Consider the following 25,873-nt stretch of genomic DNA (forward strand, 5'->3'; position numbering starts at 1 on the left):
ATTCTAGTATTGCTATTGGATTTATTGAGTATGCCCACAAGAAAACAAATCTCAGGGTTATATCGTACATGGTGACATACATGTACTTAGATTATAAATTTACATTGAATTTGAATTTAGTCACTGAATAAGCACCCATACGGAACCTGTGTGCTCCAGTTCCAAACCTACCAGTGAACGGAAGGAAGGGGAGGCGGGCACTACTGATCAATACCAGTAAATGCCAGCAGATTCCCTGGTATTAGCATAAAAATAACTTTCAGGCTCATCTAGAAGAAGGAAATTCTGATCTCAAACCCCACTGCCTTGCGTCTAAACCCACTCGTGGCGAGGGCTTCAGGAGTAAACCCCGAGGGAAAAATCCAGAGCTGGAGTCCCTCAGGCAGTCCTACGTTGAGTTCAACACTGACCGGCAACTCCTGTGATGCTGCTGGTGGCCATACTATATCGGTCTCTGCCATTCCTTTAGCTGCTCAAATTCATGGAGAGGTGGAGCCTATTACATGGGCAACAGCTGACTCTCCATATTGCACTGCCCTGGCTTGCTTGTTGACTACGTAGATAGCTGGGATATAAGATCCATGGTCAACCCCAACCAATGGAGGCGTCACAATAACAACTTATTTGTAAAGCATTTTACATACTAATGATGTAGCTTGAAGCGTTTTACAATGGGATAAAGTGTGAACATGAAAACAAAAGACAAAATTACATTAGTTAAAAGCAAGATTAATAAACAGGTTTTGAGCTGGTGTTTAAAAGTGTTGACTTGAGTCTGCATCCCTTATAGTTTCAGGTATTGAATTCCACAATTTAGGAAAGTAGTTCAAAAAGCTGACCTGCCAGTTTCCTTTCGAACGAGGTTGTTTCAGTTTAAGAGACCGATGGAAGAAGACCTAAGAACTCGAGCAGGATTATAAAACGAATATGATTTTGTGATGAACTCCGGTCCTGGACAATCGAGGGCTTTAAAATCAAGCAACTGAACTTTAAAAACAATTCTAAAAGATACAGGAAGCCAAAGCAGAATAGTTAGGACAGGGCTGATATATTCACTCATCCTGGTTTTAGTTAAAAGTTTAGCAGTGGCGTTCTGAATGAGTTGAAGTTTGTCAATAGATTGCTTTGGAAGGCCAGTATTGCAGTAACCTAGTCTAGTTGATATGAAGGTGAGAATTTGTTTTTCTGCGTCATTACATGACAGGCCCATATGCTGCTATTCATGCACCTGCCCAAACGTATTTTAAATATTGCTTTCTTCAAACTTGCCTCAGTCACTTTGTCTGCCAGTATATTTCATACAGTACTGCACAAGAGTCACAGGCATATATAGCTTGGGTGCCTAAGGCTATTGCACTATACTGTATTTATCAACGCGGAGCGGAGAGCGAGTTTGTAAATCTGGTAGGAACAAAGGATGTTGGGAATGGCGAGGATGGAGCACTACACGGGAGGGGTGTGGGACAGGTGGCAGAGAAGGAGTCCTCGGGGTGGGGGTTGGCACTGGTACAGGAACTCCCAGCCCTGAGACACCAGGCAAGGTCATCTGAATCCAAACAACTGGCTTATTGATCATTACAGAACTTCTCTCTGGTGCTTCCTGCACCGCCCCTTCGCCCTTTCCCTTTTCCCAACCTTGATTCCACTTTCCCTACCCCCCCTTCCCACTCTCGGTCCCCCACAGAGACCCATATCAGAATCAGGTTTATCATCACTCACATATATCATGAAATTGTTTATGATTTCATGAACAATTTCCCACTTTTTTTTCATAATTCATGAACAATTATGAATTTCCCACTGTACTGTGGAAGCAGTACAGTGGGAAATTCGTGGGCACCCTACAGTATATGTGCCTAAGACTTCTGCACAGTACTGTATGCGATTCACCCTCTGCATGAAGTTGCCTCTTAAGTCCTTATAGTTTCTCCTCTCAGCTTAAACCTGCGACCCTTGTTTTGATTCCGCTTCCCTGGGAAAAAGAATTTTTACACCTCTCTGAGGTCACCTCTCAGTCTCCTTCACTCCAAGGAATAAAATCCAATCAAGTCTGCCCAACCTCTCCCTATAACTCAAGCCCTCAAGTCCTGGCAAGGATCTTCTTTGCACTCCTTCAAGGTTGGTGGCATTTTCCCCTCCAACGGGATAATCCAAAATGGTCGCAATGTTGACTGTTTCTTGCCTCGATATATGATGCCTAACTTCAGAGTTCCTTCAGCATTTTGTCCTTGTGTTGCTCTGGATTTCCAGCATCTGCAGCACCTCTTATGTTTAAAATATCTTCAGCGCAAGCTCATCCACGTCTCACATAACGTCCCGACTCCAATACTGAGGGTGTTAAATAGCGGCAGAAGAATTTCACATCATTTGACAGCCTTGGTACCAGTTATACCAAGGTGACATGGTAGTGTAGTGGTTAGAACAATGCTTTACAGTACCAGTGACCCATTCACAATTCTTGCTGCTGTTTCTAGTTTGTTCGACCCCCCCCCCCCTTTGTTAATGCGTGGGTTTCCTCCGGGTGCTCTGGTTTCCCCCCACATTCCAAAGATGTACCGGTTGGTCGTTGTAAAATGTCCCATGATTAGGCCGGGTTTATACTGGCGGTTGCTGGGCAGCGTGGCTGGAACGGTGGGAAGGGCCTACTCTGTGCTGTATCTAAATAAATAATAAAAGTAATATGTTGGAGATTCTTTAACCACAGAGTGATTGGCTTACTGGCATGGAGAGCGCTAAAAATCACCAAGGATAAGACCATAAGACATAGGAGCAGAATTAGGCCATTCAGCCCATTGAGTCTGCTCTGCCATTCCATCATGGCTGATATATTAGGCTCCCCCACTATGGGAAACATTCTCCCCAGGTCCACTCTATCTAGGCCTTTCAATATTCAATACGTTTCATTGAGATCCCCCTCCCCCATTTTTAGAAACTCCATCAAGTACAGGCACAGAGTCATCAACCACACTTCATACATTAACCCTTTCATCCCCTGGATCATTCTTGGAAAATCTCCTCTGAACCCTCTCCAATGGCAGCACATCCCGCTCAGTTACATCGGAGACCCAAAACTGCTCACAATATTCCAAATGCATCTGACCAATACCTTATAAAGCCTCAAGAGTCTCATCCTTGCTTTTATATTCTAGTCAAAGGTTAAAGTAAATGTATTATCAAAGTGTGTATATCTCACCCTATATTATCTTGAGATTTGATTTCTTGAAGACACTTACAGGAAAATAAAGAAATACAATAGAATTTATGAAAAGCTATACACAAAGACTGTCAAGCAACCAGTGTGCACAAGAACACAAAAAGTGCAAGGAAAAGTATAGGTAAATAAACTTTAATGCTCTTGAAATGAATGCAACCATTGCGTTTGCCTTCCTTACCTCAGACTCAGCCTGCAAGTTAACCTTTAGGAACCTGCTATTATAGGATCTACAATATAATCTCCAGTAGGTCTCCCAATTCAGGATTGAAGCTGGGTCACTGGAGCTCTGAGATTGTGGTCACCACTGTGTTGCCATGTGACCAGGGTGCACCGCCATGTTGCTATGCGACCCAGCTCCAGCGACCCAGGGTGCACCATCATGTTGCTAGGCATGGATAGACGCGGATGGGTAGGATGTTGCTCCCTGCCCCTCCGTCACAAACCCGCCCATGGAGGGAATATCCTGAGCATGCAGTGGTGAGCTGAAGATGGAAAAATGCGAGGAGAAGGCGGCCGGCGATGGGAATAGGAAAGAGGGAGGAGGAAGCACGTGGGGACCTGGCGGGAAGTGGCGGAAAGCAGTGACCATCAGTTTGCGGGATCTGAGAGAGTTTGGTGGATAACGTCCAGGCGGGAGCAAGCTGCCTGAATTTGGGGGAAGTGGGGAGAAACTTTGAGGGCAAAGGATAAAAAGTAACTGTAGGAAAGCCTTTGGGATTTGGGAGCAAATTCCAGGGAGGAGGCCAAAGCATGGTGGTGGAGCTACAGGAGGTGGGAGAGATTTTGGAGGAGTGCAGGAGTTGATGGAGGAGGGAAGGGGATGCCATCAGGGCAGTTAGTATGATCAGATGCTGCAGACCCAGAATGAAAACGGGCAGGAAGGCACAGTCCCAGCCGGAAGGGGTAGCCAGAGGGCAGAAGGAGTCGCTTTGCCTCAGAGGAAAACACCAGCTCGGGTACAAAGTTGAGGCGCGACAGGGATTGGCTTCTGTGTAGGGCTTCACTGCGGCCACACGAGGGCGGTTGAAGGTGGGGGTGGGGGGGGGGGGGTAGCAATGCACTGCTGTGAATCCTGTTGCTGCAAATTTGACCCCTGACTGACCCAGGACAGCAGTCTGTGTCCAGCACGTGAAGCCGCCCCGACCGCAGCTGTTGTAAAGTGCGGCCAAACTGGGCAGCTCCAGCACAGTTCTTGTGTGCCGGGCATACGCTTTACCTCACCCCACCGCGCAGTCTCTCACAGACACACACACACACAGACACAGATACACACACACACACAGATACACACACACACACACACACAGACACACACACAGAGATACACACACACTCACACACAGACACACACACACAGACACAGATACACACACAGACACAGATACACACACACACACACACACACACAGATACACACACACACACAGCCACACACACACACACACACACAGATACACACACACACACACACACACAGATACACACACACTCACTCACACACACAGACACACACAGAGACACACAGCCACACACACACAGATACACACACACACACACACACAAACACAGATACACACACACACACACACACACAGACACACAGACACACACACACACACACACACACACACACACTCACAGACACACACACACACACACACACACACACACACACACACACACACACACACACACACACACACACACACACACACACACACACCTGATACATGCAGAGATACACAGAAACACCCACACATAGAGTACATGTAGGCACAAAGTTCAAAAGTTCTAAATTGTATAGCAAAGTGTGTGTATATATGCCACACTTTATTACTTTGAGATCCATTTCTATTTTATTGAGATACAGAGTGAAATAGGCTCTTCCATCCCTTCAAACTGCACCGACCGGCAATCCCCCAATTTAACTCTAGCCTAATCACGGGACAATTTACAACGACCGTTTAATCTACCAACTGGTTCGCCTTTGGACTGTGGGAGGAAACCGGAGCACCGGGAGGAAACCCACGCGGTCACGGGGAGAACGTGCACGCTGCTTACAGGCAGCGTCGGGAACTGAACCCGGGTCGCCTGCACTGTGAAGCGTTGTGTTGACCGCAGCGCCACCGTGCCATCCTTTTCTTGCAGGCATTCACATTAGAGTAAAGAAGCAGAATGGAATCAGTGAACAACTACCCCTGCCAAGCGAGAGAAGGCAAAATGTACAGACAAAAATAAGTAATAAATGACTCTGAGGACATGAGCCGTAGAATCCTTGAGGGTGAGTCTGTAGGTTGTGGAATCAGTTCAGTGTTGAGGTGAGCGAAGTTATCCACGCGGGTTCAGGAGCGCATAGAGATAACAGACTTGCGTGCACACAGACACACAGACACACACACACGACGACACAGTTACATATGAAGTTGTTTCACATACAAGCAGGAAGGAAGATTCTGTCAGCTGCTCTGACTGCAGACGTACTGAGTCGTCCATCTGCTACTCCACTCCACAGTTTACCACTCGCTCTCCTGCTGCCTGTTTGCATAGATACCACATAGGAGTGGTGTTATTTAGGAAGCCTGAATGAGGAAGACAATTGACAAGTAGCTAACATAAGCCGCCCTCCCTCCACTCTCCTTCTCCGGGAGTATCTGCCGATTGGTTGTTCTGGCTGAGTCCGGACTTGCATGTCACATTTTAAGTCTGTGCTGCTGCTGGTTTGGTCGGTGGTGGGAGGGGGGGGAGAGAGGGTTTTGATGGAGCTCAGAAATATGATAATGATGCTCGAGTCTGACTGAGAAAAAAATCTAATGTACCACAGTGCCTGTAACATAGCTCAAAGAGACGGAGGCAAGATGGCTGCCTGTAATGTCTGCTTCTGATGGAGAAATCAGAAACTGTTTCAGAGAAGTGTTGGAAAATAGAAGGTGTAGAGTAGGTATATTTCCAAAGAAGCTTTTGAAGGCTAATTTTTTTTTAAAAGACTTGTGTGCCATGTTATGTGTCCATTTCTTCTAGATGTATTAATAGGCTGCTAATTATTCACTAAAACACCAATTTTAAAAATAGATTATTCATCATTCTTAATTACAAATGTATCTCTTAGCTCAGTAACCATTTGTCAAGTTCAATTTTATGGCAATGTTCAGTGGTGGGGTCTCGTTGGGGACTGACTTCACTGTCGCATTCATTAATTGATTTTTTTTTTATTTGTTTGATTCTATTTTTCCCTGCAGGTGGGGAGCAAGGACAACACAAAGGCCCAAAGACAAAAGCAGGAACTGGTTGAAAAGGTAAATGAACTGTTTTTTTTTTGTCAAAGCTTCACTCTCTCCCGTGAAGTATTTTTTTTTCCACATTAAGAGGATGAAGAGTACTCTGCTTCCTGGGGAAAGTGTGTGTGGGAAAAAAAAACAGGGGAGGCAGAGAGAGAAAAAAAAAGATCTTTAATTTCTGATGAGCACTCCTGGTTGTCGTGTTGTATTCTTTTTGTGATGAAGGGGTTGAAACACATTCCATTGAGCCCAAGTGCACATTGATCAAGCAACTCAGGAATATGTAGGTCTTTTCTTTGGTAGGTAATAATTGTGTAGGGTAGCATACTATCGCCCAGGGTAATTATGCATGAACAAAAGGAGTTCCAAACCACATATGCTCCCATTTGATGTTGTTACTGCATCAGAACGTATACAAGAACTGCCGTGAAAATGTAAGCAAAGTATCTGCAAAGGAAAAAGGCACGGCAACACTCCAACAATATGCAGATGAACAAATTTGAAATTTCCAACTATAATCCCACAAAGTATGTGCTGTTATCTTGTGGCATTTTGGACTAGTTTTTCAGATGGCTTTCCCACAGCTCTGTTTGATTTTGTGCCTTTAAGGCTCAGTGCTGCAAAACAACAGATTTCACATCATCTATCACTGATCCTGATTTTCTTCCGTGTGGAAAAAGGGGCCAAGATTTGCTTTAACAATCTGTCCGCCCTCTGAATGTTGAATCTTATTTGCTCCCCCTTACAGCTGATGCATTTGGGTTTCCGGGCAACGTTGTGGTTAAATGTTAACCCATCAAAACTTTCAGAACGTAGTGTGCTGGGGAGTGTAAGCTTGGATGTTGGAGTGAGATACTGGGAGTCCGTTCTCCTGTTTAAGGGAACGCCAGCTTCCATCTGAGCTTAAAGAGTTAACAGACGGTTTTTTTCTCATGTAATTGTAATAAGGGGGTTGTATGGGGGGGTGGGGGAGGACTTTGTTACGATGAGGCTGAATCCTTTTGCTGTGTCCCCAATGCATGCACATTCCAATTGTTGCTTTCCTCCTTTTGTGCAAGGACTTCAAAACTGCACCAGCTGGAATTTTTTGCGGCAACTGTGGACGGTGATTTGCATTAATTAGCTGAATTGTTTTACAGTGCAGACCATTTAGGCGTTGACAGCCAGACTGACAGGCCTCTTAATTTGATGAGTCAGCACTTGGTTGTTCTCTTACTTGTGTTAGCCCGTGACTGACTGGGAAGCGAAACCCATTAGAATTTCCAAGGCTTGGTTCTGCTTTGACCCATGCCCCCAAGGGAAGGGCACTGTTAAATTAAGAGTCAATACTTTTTTTTTGGGGGGGGGGAAGCTTTGTATGCAAAGTAATGCACACTTAACCAAAAAGTTGTCCAGAAGTGATATTGGCTTGGTTGTCTTTCCCCTGCATTCTTTCCGCTTCCTCGCTACTGGCAGTCTGTAAAAACTGAGGTGTGAAATGGTGAGGTTGAAGTGACGGCCGGTTATTTAGTGGCATTGCCTAGATAAACTCTGGCGAGAGTGTGAATTTACAACTTGCACCTGCAGCCTGCAATAGGGGCAAGAGGTATTTTCCATAAAACATCCCACAACAATTAATTGAAGCGATTACTTGTAAGCCGAGTTTTTGCTGCTTTTTAAACTGAAGTCATCCTCTTTCCCGCACCCGCCAAACTCCTTTGCAGCTCCTTTCCAGAGCTACAGGACTATATCCAAATGGCACGAATAGGCAGGAGGGCTGGCAGCCACCCGCACGGAAGTGGTTCTTGGATTATGGAGCTTGTACTGTAATGATATTTAGCTCTGACACTCACGTGGTGCAGGGGGCCCCGTGGAAAGGTTAGCGGATGGCATGCGAGCTGTTTGGCAGGCATATTTGGCAATCATGCTGGCTGCAAGCACATGGCTCTGAGGTTTACAAACACTACTCCTGCACACGTCACCCGTGAGTCATCATATAAGCGAATGTACTACAGGATTCGAACAGGAGGTGCATTATGCTTCTGCTGGTCAGAATGAGGATCATAATTCACCATTGGCACAATTATTCTCCCCCCCCCCCACCCCAGTAAAGAGAGTAGCTTTGACATGCATCTGATGCGTCCCATTTGAAATCCATTCCTTCTTGGAAATGTGTATCTGATGGCAGACCTTCTCCAACAGGTGTGCCTTGTCAATGAATGGTTTTGCAAGGTTAAGCCTAAGGTGAAGCTGAAAATTAAAAGGTGAAAATTGGAGAGTGAACGTTCTTATTTTCCGGATCAAAGTCTGTTCCATTCTCAGCTTTGATTGTCACACACTCAGCGTCTTAGGAACAGCTCCTTCCCCTCCGCCACCAGATTTCTGAACGGCCAGTGAACCCAAAAACACTACCTCAGGAATTTTGCTCTCTTTTTGCACGATGTATTTAAATATATAAACGGCTATAGACTTATATCTTTATATTTACATATTCATTGTATTTTGTTGTGTATTTTTAATGTATTGCTGCTGTACTGCTGCTGAAAATCAGCAAATTTTATGACTTACGTCAGTAATAATAAACCTACTTCTGATTCAGTTGAAGAATGCGTGGTTTGGCCACAGATTAAGTTTGGCAAAGCCTGATTGTGTTGTATTAGGCAGGGAGAGAGAGAATGAAATAGGTTCAGCAAAGTGAAAAGACTTGAATGAGTTGAAAGTACATTGGTTGTTTGTCTGCCCTGTTGGGTGTGGTCTTTCATTAATTCTGTTATGGTTCTTGGACTTACTGAATATGCCTGAAATAAATGGCGAGGGTGGAGCGCAGCGGGAAGGGTGTGGGACAGGTGGTAGAGAAGGAGTGGGTTGGGCTGGTGTGGGTGCAGACGCACCCAGCCCTCAGACAACGGGCAAGGTAATTTGATTCCAAACAATTGGCTTGTTGATCATTACAGAATGTCCCCCTGGTTCTTCCTGCTCCCTCCCCTCTCCATGCACCCTTCCCACTCTCAACCACAATGGAGGCCCACATCAGAGTCAGGTTTATCGTCACTCACATATGTCAGATGAAATTTGTTTTTTTTTTCGCGTCAGCAGTACAGTGCAAAACATAAAATTACTGCAGTTCTGTGCAAAGGTCTTGGGCACCCTAGCTATATATGTATATGTGCCTAAGACTTTGCACAGTACTGTATATGGTGACATTTATGTAGAAACATAGAAACATGGAAAACCTACAGCACAATACAGGCCCTTTAGCCCACAAAGTTGTGCCGAACATGTCCCTACCTTAGAAATTACTAGAGTTACCCATAGTCCTCTATTTTTCTAAGCTCAATGTATCTATCCAAAAGTCTCTTAAAAGACCCTGTCGTATCCATCTCCACCACCGTTGCCGGCAGCCCATTCCACGCACTCACCACTCTCTGAGTAAAAAACTTACCCTCGACATCTCCTCTGTACCTACTCCCCAGCACCTTATACCTGTATCCTCTTGTGGCAACCATTTCAGCCCTGGGAAAAAGCCTCTGACACAATCAATGCCTCTCATCATCTTATACACTTTGATAATAAATTTACTTTGAACTTTGAAAAGTTCCCTGCTGTACACAAGAAAGGTAAATGTGCCCCTCACTAAACCTGACTTAGTTTTTAACCCTGGAAACTTAAGATGATATCACTCTGACCATTATTTCATCCACATGACAATACTTCTTCTTGGAATCCCCACCCCACCCTACACGTTATAGGATGCCATGTATATTAAAGACACCCCAGTAGCATAAACAGTTAGCGTGGCATCATTACAGCTCCGGCGTCAGAGCTTGGAGTTCAGTCCTGACGTTGTTTGTGAGGAGTTTGTACATTCCACTTTGTGAATGCTTGGGTTTCCTCCAGCAGTCTAAAGACCTATCAGTTAATAGGTTAATTGGACACTGTAAATTGTCCTGTGATTAGGCTGGGATTAAATAGGTATGTTGCTGGGTGGACTGGCTTGTCGTGTTGTTGTGCCTGTTCCTCACTGTAACCCTAAATAAAAAGTAGATCAAGACTAATTTCAGTCCTTTTGTAATCAGATTGTGGTGTAAGTCCCAATTCTGTCTAAGAGCCACAATACAAACAGCACACAGAAGGATTACATAGTACACTGTTCGCCAAACATATCAGGAGTTCATCTCAGAAAGGATTTATTGGGTTAAACCTATTGATGTCCAACAAAGAAAATAGTATACGCTTCACAGCACACTATGACCATGTATTTCAATCCGCCAGTTAATATACACTCAATGGCCACTTTATTCGTTACCTCCTGTACCTAATAAAGTGACCAGTGAGTGTTTGTGATCTTCTGCTGCTGTAGTCCATCCATTTCAGGGTTTGATGAGTTGTGCATTCGGAGATGCTCTTCTACACACCACTGGTATTCCTGTCAGCTTGAACCAGTCTGGCCATTCTCCCCATTAACAATGAGCTTTCACCCTTGGAACTGCCGCTCACTGGATGTTTGTTTTGCTTTTCACGCCATTCTCTGTAAACTCTAGAGACTGATGTGCATGAAAATCCCAGGAGATCAGCAGTTTCTGAGATACTCAAACCATCCCACCTGGCACCAACAGTCATTCCACGGTCAAAGTCACTTAGATCACATTCCTTCCCCATTCTGTTGTTCGGTCTGAACAACAACTGAACCTCTTGACCATGTCTGCATGCTTTTATGCACTGAGTTGCTGCCACACGATTGGCTGATTAGAAATTTGCACTAACGAGCTGGTGTGCAGGTGTACCTAATAAAGTGACCACTGAGTGTAGGTATGAGTTTGTTAGCAGAGAAAGTTAATTACAAGATTGGGGGGGATATGGGGTGTGGTCATTTAAAAGTGAGGTGATTCAGAATTTCTTCTGGCAGAGGGGGGGGGACCAATATCATTAAACAAGGGGTCCATGGAGCCCTAGTTGGGAATGTCTGGTTTAAAGCAAAGATCTGAATGTCGGTATTGTGTGTCATACCATTCAATTGATGAATATTTGGTCTTGGCAAATATGAAGGGTCATATCCATTAGATCAGGAATTCCCAACCAGGGGTCCATGGATGCCTTACTTAATCATTTCAGTCCATGCCATAAAAAAGATTGACAACCCCTTTAGTGTTATTTTTATTTGCACATTTTGTCTTCTTTTGATTGTTGGCCTCTCCTTGCGTATAGATTTCCACTGTTTCTATTTTATGTCTTTGTTCTACTGTGAATGCCTGCAGGGAAATGAATCTCAGAGTAGTATATGATGACATATATTTACTTTGACAATAACTTTACTTTGAACTTTGAAGGGGGCTGTTTACATTGACGGGAAATGTTCCCCAAATTATAAAAGAAGTAAACCAGCTGAGGTGATTTAAAGAGATTATCCATTGAGATGTTCCCACAACCAATGAACTCACTTTAAGGACTCTTTATCTTGTTATTTCTTGTTCTCGTTATTTATTGCTACTTATCTATATTTGCATTTGCACAGTTTGTCTTCTGCACTCTGGTTGATCTTTCATTGATCCTGTTATAGTTACTATTCTATAGATTTGCTGAGTATGCACGCAGGAAAATGAATCTCGGGTTGTACATGGAGGTATATAGTATATGTACTTTGATGATAAGATTTACTTCAAACTTTAAATGCTGAAAGAGTCCAAAACCACTGGAAACAACCTTAAAATTAGACTCGGAGACATAAAGGGAGGTGAGGGATCTTCATCGTTGTCTCCGATTCTTTCTCCATGGGCACTGTCTGACCTGCTGAGTCTTTCCTGTGTTTCTTTTTTTCTTTTTATTTCAGAATTCCAGTCTCTGCAGGTTCTCCATTGTATTTATTTATTTAGAAATAGAGACCCTTCCAGCCCAACGAGCCACACCGCCCAGCAACCCTCCTATTTAACCCTAGCAATTGCCCTACTAACCGGTACGTCTTTGGAATAGCTGACAGGATTTTCGCCCATGAAGAAGGGCAGTGTGACCTTGGAAAACCCTCCCCTTTTCAATCTGACCCCTCTTGCACCAGTGGTCCCTCAAGCCTCCTCCGGGCACGCATCCAGCTGAAGATGTATTTACATATTTGACCATCAGAATGTCACAATTGGCAATGAGGCAGTCAGGAGCACTGAATAAAATCTGGTAAGAATTGGACTGCAAACCTTTGTGAAGTTGAAGCACCCCAATTCTATAGTTCCAGAAGCAGAGTTAGATTTTAGTCAATGGCTTGTACAGAATGTGTGATCACTGGATCAGAAGGTCGTTGCCGGGACTTGAAGAACTGAGTAATTTGTTTAGATACGGAGCGAACTAGGCCCTTCCAGCCCTCTGAGCTGTGCTGCCCAGCAACCCCTGATATAGCTCTGGCCTAATCACAGGACAATTTACAATGACCAATTAATCTACCTGCTGGTACGTCTTTGGATTGCGGGAGGAAACCTGAGCACCCGGAGGAAACCCACATGGTCACGGGGAGAATGCACAGACTCCTTACAGGCAGTGGTGGGAATTGAACCCATGTCGCTGGCACTGTAAACCATTGTGCTAACCACTACACTACCATGTTGTAGGGAAAGGTTGAATATGTTAGGGCATTATTCCCTGGAGCATAGGAAAACGAGGGGGAGATTTGATGGAGTGGTATAGATAGGCTAAATGCAAGCAGGCTTTTTTGACTGAAAATGGGTGAGAGGTCATGAGTTAAGGGTGAAGGGTGAAATATTCCGGGGAACATGAGGGGGAACTTCTGCACTTAGAAGGTGGTGTGAGCTGCCACCAGAAATGGTTGATGCAGGTTCGATTTCAGCATTTAAGAGAAGTTTGGATAAGTACACGGATGGGAGGAGTGTGGAGGGTGATGGTCTCGGTGCAGGTCGATGGGATGAGGCAGAATAGTAGTTTGGCACAGACTAGATGGGCTGAAGGGCCTGTTTCTGTGCTGTAATGTTCTGTGACTGGAGTTTTGATCTTTGATTTGTCAATTGTGGACATTTTAGTCCTACCTAGTGATATAATTGACTGTCCTGCAGTAGGACATGCATATTTCTTTATTTTTGTTTATTTACTGAGATACGTAATCCAGCAACCCCCCGATTTCACCTTAGCCTAATCACGGGGCAATTTACAATGACCAATTAACCTACTAACCAGAATGTCATAGGGCTGTGGGAGGAAACCGGAGCACCCGGAGGAAATCCACACGGTCACAGGGAGCACGTACAAACTCCTCACAGGCAGTGGCAGGAATCAACCCTGAGGAAGTAGAGGCGTTGATGAGCTTCACACAGTGTGGTGTGATTCGATGGTTGTTCTTAATTCTCGATGACCTTTATTTACTGACAATGTGGAAGGAAGACGCTTCGGCCATTTATTATCCCTTAACCTAAGCAAAATTTACAATATAAGTCACGTAATGCTGCAAAGACTTAGCATTTAGTAAACACGAGAAATTCTGCAGATGCTGGAAATGCAAAGCGACGCGCAAAAAATGCTGGAGGAACTCAGCAGGTCAGGCAGCATCTGTGGAAAAGTGTGAACAGTCAACTTCTTGGGCTGAGACCCTTCTTCAGGACTGAGGAGGAAGGGGGAAGATACCAGAATAAAGAGGTGGGGGGGAAGGGGACAGGGGATAGCTGGAAGGTGATAGGTGAAGCCAGGGAAAGATAAAGGGCTGGAGGTAAAGGAATCTGATAGGAGACGAGAGAGACCCATTGGAGGAGGGAACCCAGGGGTAGGTGATAGGCAGGTAAGAAGAGGTAAGAGGCCAGAGTGGAGAGTAGAAGAAGAGGACGGGGGAAGGGATTCTTTTTTAAATGGAAGGAGAAATCAATATTCATGGCATCAGGTTGGAGGCTACCCGTATGGAATACAAGGTGTTGATCCTCTACACTGAAGATGGCCTCATCTCAGCACAAGCAGAGGCCGTGGACGGACATGTTGGAATGGAAATCAAAATGTTTGACCACCAGGAGTTCCGCTTTTGGCGGATGGAGCGGAGGTGGCCTACGTAGCGGTCCCCCCAATTCACGACGGATCTCATCAGTGTAGAGGAGGCCACCGTGGAAGTTTAAGATCAGAGTTTTCCCTCTAGACGAGCTGCCAACTATGGCTGAAGAGCCACATCTGCAACTGGGTTTAAGGCACCAGTAACCTGTCTTTGCCCCTTCTGTCAGTAGCAATGGTTCCAGCAGGCTTAGTAGCTAAGCCACACGTGAAGGCCAAGAGCCAGACATGGTTGTCAGGGGCTATTTGAGGTGCGCACCTTCGGGAGCATTTAATAGGTAGTGGGAGCTTGTCCCCATTACCACCCCCGACTATAACAACCTTAAGGAACCTTAAAGTCCTGTGATTAGGCTGGTGTTAAGTAGGTGGATTGCTTTGTGGTGGAGTTCGTTGGGCTGGAAAGGCCCATTCTGTGCTGTATCTGCAAATAAAACTAAAATATATGAAATCAAAGGACAAACAAGAAATGCTGGAGGGACTCTGCAGGTCAGGCGGAATCTGTGGAGGGAAATGAAGAGTCACGATGAAGGGTCCTGGCCTGAAACATCGACTGTTTATTCCCTTCCATAGATGCTGTCTGACCTGCTGAGTTCCTCCTGAATTTTGTGTGTGTGTTGCTAAAGATTTTCAGCATCCGCAGAATCTCTTGTGTGGTCAGAAGGCCCTGTTTCTGTGTCCTGTGACTCTATTGCCCCTAACCCAGTGTTACCTCCTTGGGGAAGGGCTTGGGGAATAAACTTTAATGTCCTTTCACCTTGTCCCATTGCCAATCCTGTTGAAGCCAACTTTGGGGGCCCAGGCCTCTCCTAGGTCAGGATGGGAAGAGGTTACAGGGATGCTTTAGTAATATTAAGCTGACTTACTAAAGAAAATAAAAATATCCCCCCAGCATGCAAGCATTGGCAGGAGTCCCTGAGACGGCTTTGAGTAGAGTGCTCCGTGATTTCATCAGGCATTTAGGGAAGTAAGGCATGAAGACAGGCCACTTGGCCCATCAAAATTGTGCTATCACAAAACCCCTATTTTGTGCTAATCCTCATCCCTCTCCCGTTGACTGAACTCTGAGTAAGTTCATTGCCGAAGGTTATGTAGTGCGTATTGTGATGTTATCAGAGCTGACAGCTACTTTACATTAGATCAATGCTGCCTCCCGCCTTCCCACTCCGGCCAGGAACCCTCCTTTCCTCTGCGGTGTGGTGAAGCTTCACTGGGATGAAGGAGTTAATAGATTTCTGTTTATTTATTTACAGAGCCACATAGCATGGAATAGGCCCTTCCGGCCCCTTCAAGCCTTTCAAGCCCAACAACACTCAGATTTAATCCTAGCCTAATCAGGGGATAATGTACAATGACCAATTAACAGACTAAACAGTACGTCTTTGGACTGTGGGAGGAAGCCGGAGCACCTGGCGGAAACCCACGCGGTCACAGGAGGAACGTCCAAACTCCTTACAGGCAGGGACGGGAATTGAACCCTGGTCGCCTGTGCTGTAAAGCGTTGTGCTGATCACTATGCTTCCAGGATGGAGAGAAGTTGAACACGTGGAGGTCATCGTCTGTGGAATGAGAGAAGTGATCTCATTGTAACTTCCAAGATTCTGAGGGGGGAAATGCTGAGTGAATGTTTCCCCCTCTTGGGCAAAACCTTGTGCTTGGGGATAGTGTGCAGAATTAGACAAGAGGTCGTGGTTTTAAGGCGCCAGGAAAAATAGTTATAAGGGACTTGTGAGGCATCTTTTTCACACAGATGGTGGTGGGTGTATGGAATGGGATGACTGCCAGAAATGCTGTTGAAATGGGTACAATTGCAATGTTTAGAAGAATTTTCGACATGTAAATGGATAGCAAAGGTTTAGAGCAGTGGTTCCCAACCTTTTTTTGGCCATGCCCCACCTAATCACCTCTAAAATCCTGATGCCCCCTGTGGTGATATATAATTCTTATTATTCAAAAAGTGAACTCCTATTCACCTGGAGGAAGCCTAAAAGACCATTAACTTGGTTTAAACAATCTTCCAAAGAACATGGCATTCATGAAAGAGAAAAATAAAAGAACCAAAGGACTGTTAAAGTTCTGAGGAAGAAATTACTAAGCAATTGTAAAAAAAAGAACATTAAGTGATATTAAAATAATAATAATAATAAATAAATAAAACAATGCCGATTCGTTTCTACAGCATACAAAGACAGATACACCGTTTAAAAGAGATGACGCAATGTACACACCTTCACACCACCAAGAACCGAAAGCTACTGCAAAAAGCAGCATTGGCGCGACCTCGTACGAGTTTCTTACGCGTTTGGACTTGTTCATTCGTTCCTTCCTACATCAGTCAATTCATTAATTTAATTATGAAAGCCATTTGATGGTTGTAATGATGGTGATACACTATATATACAGTACATACGCAATTACACATGTACACACACACACACAAGTATTTTTATGTATGCATACTGTATATACACATATGTATTAACTCGCACACACACACTCATACTCACACAGACTTACTAGAAAAAATTCACTGTTAATAACTCATTCTCGAATTGCCCCCCTTAAAAATCAAATTACCCCCCTGTGGGGCATACGCCCCACGTTGGGAACCACTGGTTTAGAGGGAAAAGTTCAGTTCTGGTCACCTCATTTTAGGAAAAGTATGGGAGCTTCAGAGAGGGTGCGGAGGAAATTTACCAGGATGCTACCAGGACTAGAGTGAGCTGGGGCTTTTCAAAGTTCAAAGTAAATGTTATTATCATAATACATACAGTATATGTCACCATATACAACCCTGAGATTTATTTCCTTATGGTATACTCAGCAAATCTATAGAATAGTAACTGTAACAGAATCAGTGAAAGATTACCCAGATGTTCAGCCAGAGTGCAGAAGACCATAAACTGTGCAAATGCAAATATAAATAAATAGCAATAAATATCGAGAACATGAGATAAAGAGCCCTTGAAAGTGAGCCAAATGGTTGTGGGAACACTTCAACGGCGGGGTAAGTAAAGTTGAATGAAGTTCAAGAGCTGTTATGGTTGAAGGATTGTAACTGTTCCTGAACCTGGGGGTGCAAGTCCTAAGTCTCTTGTACCTTCTGCCTGATGGCAGCAACGAGAAGGGAACATGATCTGGGTGGAGAAGGTCCTTGATGGTGGATGCTGATTTTCTCTTTGGAGTGAAGAAGGATGATAGGTGACTTGGTAGAGGTGTACAAGATGATAAGAGGCATAGATAGAGTGGAGAGCCAGAGACTTTTTTCTAAGGCAGAAATGGCTAATATAAGGGGCATAACTTTAAGGTGATTGGAGGGAAGTAGGGGACAGGGTGTCAGAGATAAGTTCTTTACACCATTCAGGGTGATGGTAGAGGCAGATATGTTAGTGGCTTTTAAGTAGCTCCTAGATAATGGATGTTTGAAAAACGGAGGGCTACCTAGAAGGGAAGGGTTAGATTCATGTTAGAGTATGTTAAAATGTCAGGGCAACATCATGGGCCGAAAAGCTTACACTGTGTTGTACTATTGTATGTTCTAAATCACAGAAAGATATAGGTCACATACAGGCCAAGTGGGTCTAGCTCAGATAGACAACCTCATCAGCATGGATAAATAGAACTGAAGAGCGTGTTTTGGTGCTGTATAACTCTGACAAAGAATGAAGAGCAAGGGTTGTGAATCTTTAGAATTCTCTACCTGAGTAAACAGTGAACGTGTGATTTTATTTTATTTGTCTAAAGAGGAATCCAGGGTCTTGGGGAACAGGTAGGAATGTGGAAGTGAGGCCAAAGTTGGATCAGCCATGGGGAGGACAGGTTCGACCCACTCCTGCTCCTGTTTCAATATTCATATTGAGTATTAAACAAGGGGGGTTAAACTCCATATTGTGTAGTCTGTGTTGCTTATGTCTTCAGATCCTTGAAGCATCCTCGTTGTTTTCAAAGTGGCATCTACCAACGTGCCATGCTGACACAGATGTGCCAACATCACTTGTCTTGCTGTGTCTGGGGTATCAAACTGTGAGAGTGAGAAGAGTGTAGAGACTCTATTGCAGAAGTTCTGACATTTGGTAGCAAGCTGTTTCAAATCTGGACTTCAGCTTCTGTAACTAATGTATACCTGGGCAGGGCAGCTCGTACTTTGGTGTATACAATGTTCTGCTTCTCAATTATCCTTAAAGCTGTACTCAACATGTGCCCCCAGTGATTTATAGTCCTCAAGCTGAAATCTACACGGACTTTGTGAAGGGAGTTAATTGATTCCTTCTGCACCGACTTGCAGCGTGATACATATAGAACTGTTAGACATGTAAAGTACTCTGGCGGGAAGTCTGGGAGTTAAAAGACATGACCGCTTTTGCTGGATGTCATTAAAGTTTGGTATGATTAAATTCCTTCAATATGTCGGGTAAAATATTTGCTCTGAACTGTTCCCAGTTTATGGAGAGGTATCTTAACACTTAATATGGTCAATATACACTTGGTTGAACACTTTATTAGGTACACCTTTCAACCCAATATGGCCTTCTGCAGCCCATCCAATTCAAGGTTCAACATGTATGTCCAGAGCTGCTCCTCTTCACATCATGGTCAAGAGGTTCAGTCCAAAACACACAAAATTCTGGAGGAACTCAGCAGGTCAGGCAGCATCTATAGAAATGAATAAATAGTTGACGAAACAGTCTGTTATTGTTTTGTCCAAACATCAGAATGGGGTTGAAATGTGATCTAGGTGACTTTGACTGGAATGACTGTTGATAACAGATGGGGTCGTTTGATCTCCTGGGATTTTTACGCACAACGGTCTCTAGAGTTTATAGAGGATGGTGCAAAAAACAAAAAAAAAACATCCATTGACTGGCAAATCTTGCCCTTCATATCTCCTTTGAAATTACCACCTCTCACCTTAAATGCATACCCTCTATTATTGGACACTACAACAGTGATGTGCAGAAGAGCATCTCTGAATGCATTACATGTTCGACCTTGAAGTGGATGGGCTACAACAGCAGAAGATCACACCATGACCACTCCTGTACCTCATAAAGTGGCCACTAGAGTATAGATTTATGAGAGCAGTTGGTGGTTTTACTTCTGATTTGTTAGTCCCTTTTTCATTAAACAACGTAAGCACTGCCTTTGCATCAGTCTTCATTTGGTTTCTTTATGCGGCAATTAGGAGATTTTAACTTGTATTGCATTTGATTAACTTTATACTTATTCCTTCCAGCTTGACTTTATAAATCATTTTTCTTGCCTAAGCCAGCATCCAGTTACCTCATCTCCCCCCTTCAGAGTTAAGAGCCTTTATTTCTTTAGGATGGTGATCATCTCAATTTGCTTCGGTGGAGTATTGGGTAACGATTTATTAATCGTTATTTATGGCTATTTATTTATATTTGCATTTGCACAGTTTGTTGTCTTCTGCACTCTGGTTGATCTTTCATTGATTCTGTTATGGTTACTATTTCTATAGAGGAAAATAAATCTCAGGGTTGACATGCTCTGATAATAAAACTCACTTTGAACTTTGAGCTATTCTACTATTTGTCTGCTTGCACACTGGAACGTTCGGTTCTACCTGTAAGTCCTGCATGATTGTACTTGATGATTACACACTGCTTGGGTAATCTTCAATGTGTACCCGTATGTCAGATTCATCTGTTATAACAGCAGCATTCCAATATAGTCATCAGTTACTTTACATACAATCCCGTCCCCTCAACATCTGAGACAGTTTGTTGTTGTTATTACTCTGCACGCCTTCTGGGTCATTGGGCGGCAACTTCAGAATCTGAACCAGGTTTATTATCACCGGCATGCGTCGTGAAATTTGTTAACTTAGCAGCAGCGGTTCAATGCAATACATAATATAGAAGAAGAAGAAGAAGAAGAAATAATAATACTAATAAATAAATAAGTCAATAACTTTGCCATTTCTTTAGCATTTGTCTGTTTTTTTTAAAAAATGAAGCCTAGTTGTTAGCTTGACACTGAACCCAGCACGGATGGAAAGCGTGCAAAGAGCTGGCCGGATTCGAACCTTGGGACCACTCACCTCAAAGTCCGGTGTGGATGCCACTACACCACTGGTTGGCATTGCCATCGTGGCAGTTTCATAATCACATTCAGCTGCATATTCAGTCTCTACTTTCGTAGGTTTTTTTAAAAAAAATTGTTAAATCAATCTTCAACCTTTGCACTAACTTGCTTTGCCCTGGGTTAGTTTTTCAACAGATCCATCAATTCTTTCAATTTTTCTTTATTCCTGAATGTCTCGGAGCTCAGCAAGTTTCTCACCGAACTATTTGTAGGTGCTCCTATCCCAGGACAGACCTTGTTTCATTGGTGTCATTTAGAACATAGAATATTACAGCTCAGTACAAGTCCTCTGGGCCCTGTTATGCTGATCTTTTAATCTACTCCAAGATTTGGAGCAGACACTTTCCTTCCACATAACCTTCAAATTTTCAATCATCCATGTGTCTGTCTAAGAGTTCCTTTAATGCCCATTATGTTTCTGCCTTTACTACCACCTGAGTTCCTCCAGCGTTTTGTATGCGTTACTCTGAATATCCAGCATTTGCAGAATCCCTTGTGTTTATGATTTGCTGGGTGATTAGGGTCCATAATGATTTAGCCTGCTTGCTTCTTTGTCCTGTGCATATCCAACCCCTGCAGTGATGGGAGACTGCAGCCAAGCCATTAAAACCTAATGTCAAATCCAACAACTGTAGATAAATAGCCCTTCCAGTGAAAATTGAAAGATGACGGTTCTAGCCCACTGAATATTGGGGAGGCTCTTCAGGAACACAGAGTGTGTAGAAATTAAGGGAGAAAAGAAGGACTACAAAATATAAATGGCAGATAAGATTGAGGAAAATCCTAAGGCATTTGATGAATATATTCAGAAATAGAGTGACGCTCATTAGCAACCAAAGGAACAATCAGTGTGACCTGTCAGAAGACCTGAGCGAGGGTTTCAATAAATAACTTTCACGAAGGAGAAAGTTGGGAGAAAATTGCAGTTGAAGATCTATTTTGGAGCAAAGTTCTGGGGCACGTTAATATTAAATGGGAGTAAGTGGTAGATACATCATAGAACATAGAAAATTACAGCATGGTACAGGCCATTCAGCCCAGAATGTTGTGCTGACCTTTTAACCTACTCTAAGATCGATTTAGCCTTTCTCTTCTACATAACCCTCTGTTTTCTATCATCTTTCTCCCTATCTAAGAGTTTCTTAAATGCCCCTCATGTAAATGCCTCTACCACCACCTCTGGCAGTGTGTTCCACACATTGAACTTGCACAAGAACTTGCCTCTGACATTCTCCTTCCGATACTATCTATCAATCATCTTATAATGATGTCCCCTTGTAATTAACCATTTCTGCACTGGGGAAAAGTCTCCAACTGTCCACTTGGCCCATGCCTATGTCATCTGCAGCAAAGGACTGTGCCCAGTATCTCACAATATTCCTCCCATAGATGAGAAAGTCTGCAGATGTTGGAAACCCAAAACAACACACACACACACCTGACAGAACTCAACAGGTCAGGCAGCATCTATGGAAATGAGTAAACAGTCGAAGTTTTGGGCCGACACCCTTCTTCAGAACTAAGTATTAGGTTTGAGTCAAATGCTACGCTCAAACCTATTATTGTGACAGTTTTCCTTTTCATTTTTTTGTACTAAGTACACCTTTGTAAGACTTTCCTCTTCTCTTCCCCCAAGTTTCGATGAAGAGTTTCCCCTCTGTCTTGGCTTTGGAACGATCTTTCTCACTGCCAGATCTTTATATATAGAAATGTGGAGGCTGAGTTCTATCTTCTTGAAAGCTTCTGCCAGATGAGACACCAAGATGACCCCCTGTGGTCCTTGTAGGAGAACAACTGTTATCTTCATCTATTTAATTCTGTACAAATATCGCTATCTAAATTATCTATTTTATTGCAGTGCAGTCAGTACATGTTTTAAAACAGACATTGTTTACAGGTACTGTTGCCAAAAGTGACTAATAAATGAGTGATAGGAAGGGCTGTAGAACAGTTTCATGGAAACGTAGGAAATAGGAGAATTTGACCCTGTGAGCCTGCCCTGCTTTTTTGTCTGATCACGGCTGTTCATCCAAATTCAGCACTCCTTTGTACTTTCCCCCCTCCCCATATCCCCTGATCCCATCAGCTCTGAGAAAGGTATCCTACTCTTCTTTCAATACACTCGGTGGCCACTTCTGTTCGGTACTTCCTGTACCTAATTGAAGCGGCCGCTGGTTGTACGTTTTGTAGTCTTCTGCTGCTGTAGTCTATCCACTTCAGGGTTAGACATGTTGTTTGAGATGCTCTTCTGTGCAGCAGTGTTGTGACATGTGCTTATTTGAGTTACTGTTGCCTTCCTGACAGCTTGAATCAGTCTGGCCATTCTCCTCTGACCTCTCTCATCAAGATATTTTCACCCATGGAACTGCCGCTCACCGGACCATTCTCTGTAAATTCTAGGGTGGTGAGGAGGGGTGAGGAGTTTCCAAACTGGGGTCCATGGACCCCTTGGTTAATGGTACTGGTCCACGGCATAAAAAAAGGTTGGAAACCCCTGCTCTAGAGACGTTGCACATGAAAATCCCAGGAGATCAGCATTTTCTGAGATACTCAAACCACCCTGTCTGGCACCAACAATCATTCCACAGTGAAAGTCACTTAGATCACATTTCTTCCCCATTCTGATGTTTGGTCAGAACATCAACTGAACCTCTTGACCATGTTTGCATTGAGTTGCTGCCACATAACTAGCTAATTAGAAATTTGCATTAATGAGTAGGTGTACAGGTGTACCTAATAAAATGATTACCAAGTGTATATTCATGGCCTGACTTCAACTGCATTCTGTGGCTCATCACTTTCTAGGAGAAGTACCCTCATCTTTGACTCACTCCCTTCCCCTTAGCCTGTAATTAGTGGTCCTGGACTATCTGGGCATTGGGGACAGCTTTCCAGAATTGGATGGCATCAAATCCATCCATCCCTGTTGGAATTTTGTCTGAGATCTCCACACAATCTTCTAAACTTGAGTAAATACTATATAAGTTTAATTGACTCAATCTTTGTTCAGATTTCAATGCTGTCTTTACAGGAATCAGTCCATTGTCTGGTTGAATAGCTGTGTAGAGTCATGGAGACATACAGCATGGATACGGGCCCTTTGGCCCAGTGAGCCCAGACTGACCAAGATTACCATCTAGGCTAATGCTATATGCCCGTGTTTTGTCCATATCCCTTTTCTAACCATGTACAGTACCTATCCAATTACTTTTAAATGTTGTTAAAGTACTTTGTACTTGCCACAACCACTTCCTCTCCCAGCTCCTTCCGTTAAATGGATCTCATCTTCACATCCGTGTGATTTCTATTTCCAAGAAGGAATGGACTATTAATTACCAAATACAGCTACACTTCTTATGAGCAATGTTTAGCATATTTATTCAAAGGAGATCTTTAGGGTTGTAGAAGACCGGAGCTTTGAAACATGGAATTTTGGCCAAACTGCTGAATTCCTGAGTATTTACCACATGGACATTGATACATCCGACATCATACACTGGGGGTTTTCAAAGTGAGGTCCACAGACCCTTGATTAATGGCATTGGTCCATGGCATAATAAAGGTTGGGATACCCTGTAACAGGGACATAGCGAGATATAGCACCATAACTGCCCTTCAGCCCATTGAGACCACACTGACCCCCAGTCATACATTTAAACTAATCCTGCATTAATTTTTGTATTTATGCTCTTCTCGTTCTCTTCATCCCCCCTCCTTCCCCCAGATTTACCACTCATCCCCACATTGGGGGCAATTTACAGTAATCAATTAACCTACCAAACTTTAGGATGTAGCAGAAAACTGGAGCACCTAGAGGGAATCACAGGGAGAATGTGCAAACACCACCCTGACAGCTTCCAGTATATTGGAATCTGGGCATCTCAGACTCTGAGGCTGCATCTATACCAATACATCCAATTCCGTCTGAATCTCCCTTAACCACTGTCAAGAGGTTCAGACCAAGCATCAGAATGGGGAAGAAATGTGATCCAAGTGATGTTTACCATGGAATGATTGTTAGTGTCTGACTGAATGGTTTGAGTATCTCAGAACCGAGGGCCCGAAACTTGGATTGTACTCTTTTCCATAGATGTTGCCTGGCCTGCTGTGTTCCTCCAGCATTTTGTGTGTGTTGCTTGTAATTGAGAGAGGTCAGAGGAAAAACATCAGTGGCACTTTTTTTTAGATACAGGAGGTATGCAGACTGAATAAAGATCTTAGGTTAGAAATTTGTTTCTATTCCATTATGCGAATAATTTTAAACTTTCAGCTTGAAACTCAAACCAAAAGCCTGATTAAATTCGGATGTTCTATTTTAAACAGTCAATGAGAATGTTTAAGAGAATTCCCTGTCAAAGGTTTTTAAAAAAATCAGTGGTGAAGTTGATAGGGTTGACAGTATGTAGATACTTTTGCCTGTGAGAGAATTCAAAAATTTGGGCCACAAATATAAGGTTATCACTAAAGAATATACTCTTGGGTAGTGCTTTCCCGGCATAGATAACGGATAGACCTGAATATGATGATCTCTGGACAAGTGTTGCTCTAAGTAACAACTGGAATTCGATTGTAAAAAAAAGGTGGGAGAGTGGAAACTTAATTGGACTAATCAATCAGGAGGCACGGACTATGGGGGTATAAATACAAGACGTGCCCAGCCATCATCCCGGATGCAGATAGCAGAGTTTGTCATTGAAACATCGGTTATAATTGATACCTGTACCTGGCTGGAAGGCCAAGAAGAGTTCATTTGCCTTTAAATTTCAATCTGTCCTGCACTGATTAGCCGATAGTGTGCTGCCTTTCAGCTTTGCTGGTTTACCGTTTCAGTTGTAGGCCTGCTGAATGCTGAATGCTCAAGGTTTGATCTCCTGCCCTGACCACAAATACCAAACGAAGGATGTACTTGGCCAGTAGGCTGCCGATTGTACATTCTACTGCTGCTGACTACACATAGGATGTCCAGTTCTAAACAGGTAGATCTGCCTGAATCTGTCCCATTCGGGAGAATCGTAGTGTGACACAACGTAATGCCAAGAAAGGACTACAGAGTATTTGCAATGGTGACAATGCTTGAAAAATCATTACTTGCTTACAAAGCGCCTTGAGAATTCCCAAGATCATGAAGTGTTCTAACTAAATAAAAGTCCGTTTTCTCTCTTCGGCTCCCTGCACTCTTTACTGGAAAAATAGTGATGCAATTCAAAGACTGTGAAAGAGGAAATCAAATTTGCAAACATTATTCTGGGAGGACACTTCTAAGTATTGGTTCCTACAGAGG

At 43.5% G+C, this 25,873-nt stretch overlaps 1 protein-coding gene across 5 annotated transcripts in view; it reads left to right on the plus strand.

Annotated features, from left to right (window-relative positions):
• tet3 (tet methylcytosine dioxygenase 3) overlaps nt 1–25,873 on the plus strand; it is a 329,399-nt gene that overhangs the window by 82,715 nt on the left and 220,811 nt on the right. The window contains exons 1-2 of one of the 5 annotated variants that reach the window (XM_073059969.1): nt 3,319–3,335; nt 6,451–6,507. Coding sequence is in view for 2 of the 5 variants with exons in the window: in XM_073059941.1 (XP_072916042.1) it covers nt 6,083–6,148; nt 6,451–6,507 (123 nt within the window). In the remaining 3 variants the exon portion in view is untranslated. Of the gene's footprint in view, nt 1–3,318; nt 3,336–5,881; nt 5,916–5,946; nt 6,153–6,450; nt 6,508–25,873 lie in introns of those variants that run through there. The other 4 variants (XM_073059956.1, XM_073059941.1, XM_073059965.1 and 1 more) reach the window with 4 other exon arrangements.

The sequence above is a fragment of the Hemitrygon akajei genome, chromosome 1 (genome assembly GCF_048418815.1).
Source record: "Hemitrygon akajei chromosome 1, sHemAka1.3, whole genome shotgun sequence".
In the NCBI taxonomy this organism is placed as follows: Eukaryota; Metazoa; Chordata; class Chondrichthyes; order Myliobatiformes; family Dasyatidae; genus Hemitrygon; species Hemitrygon akajei.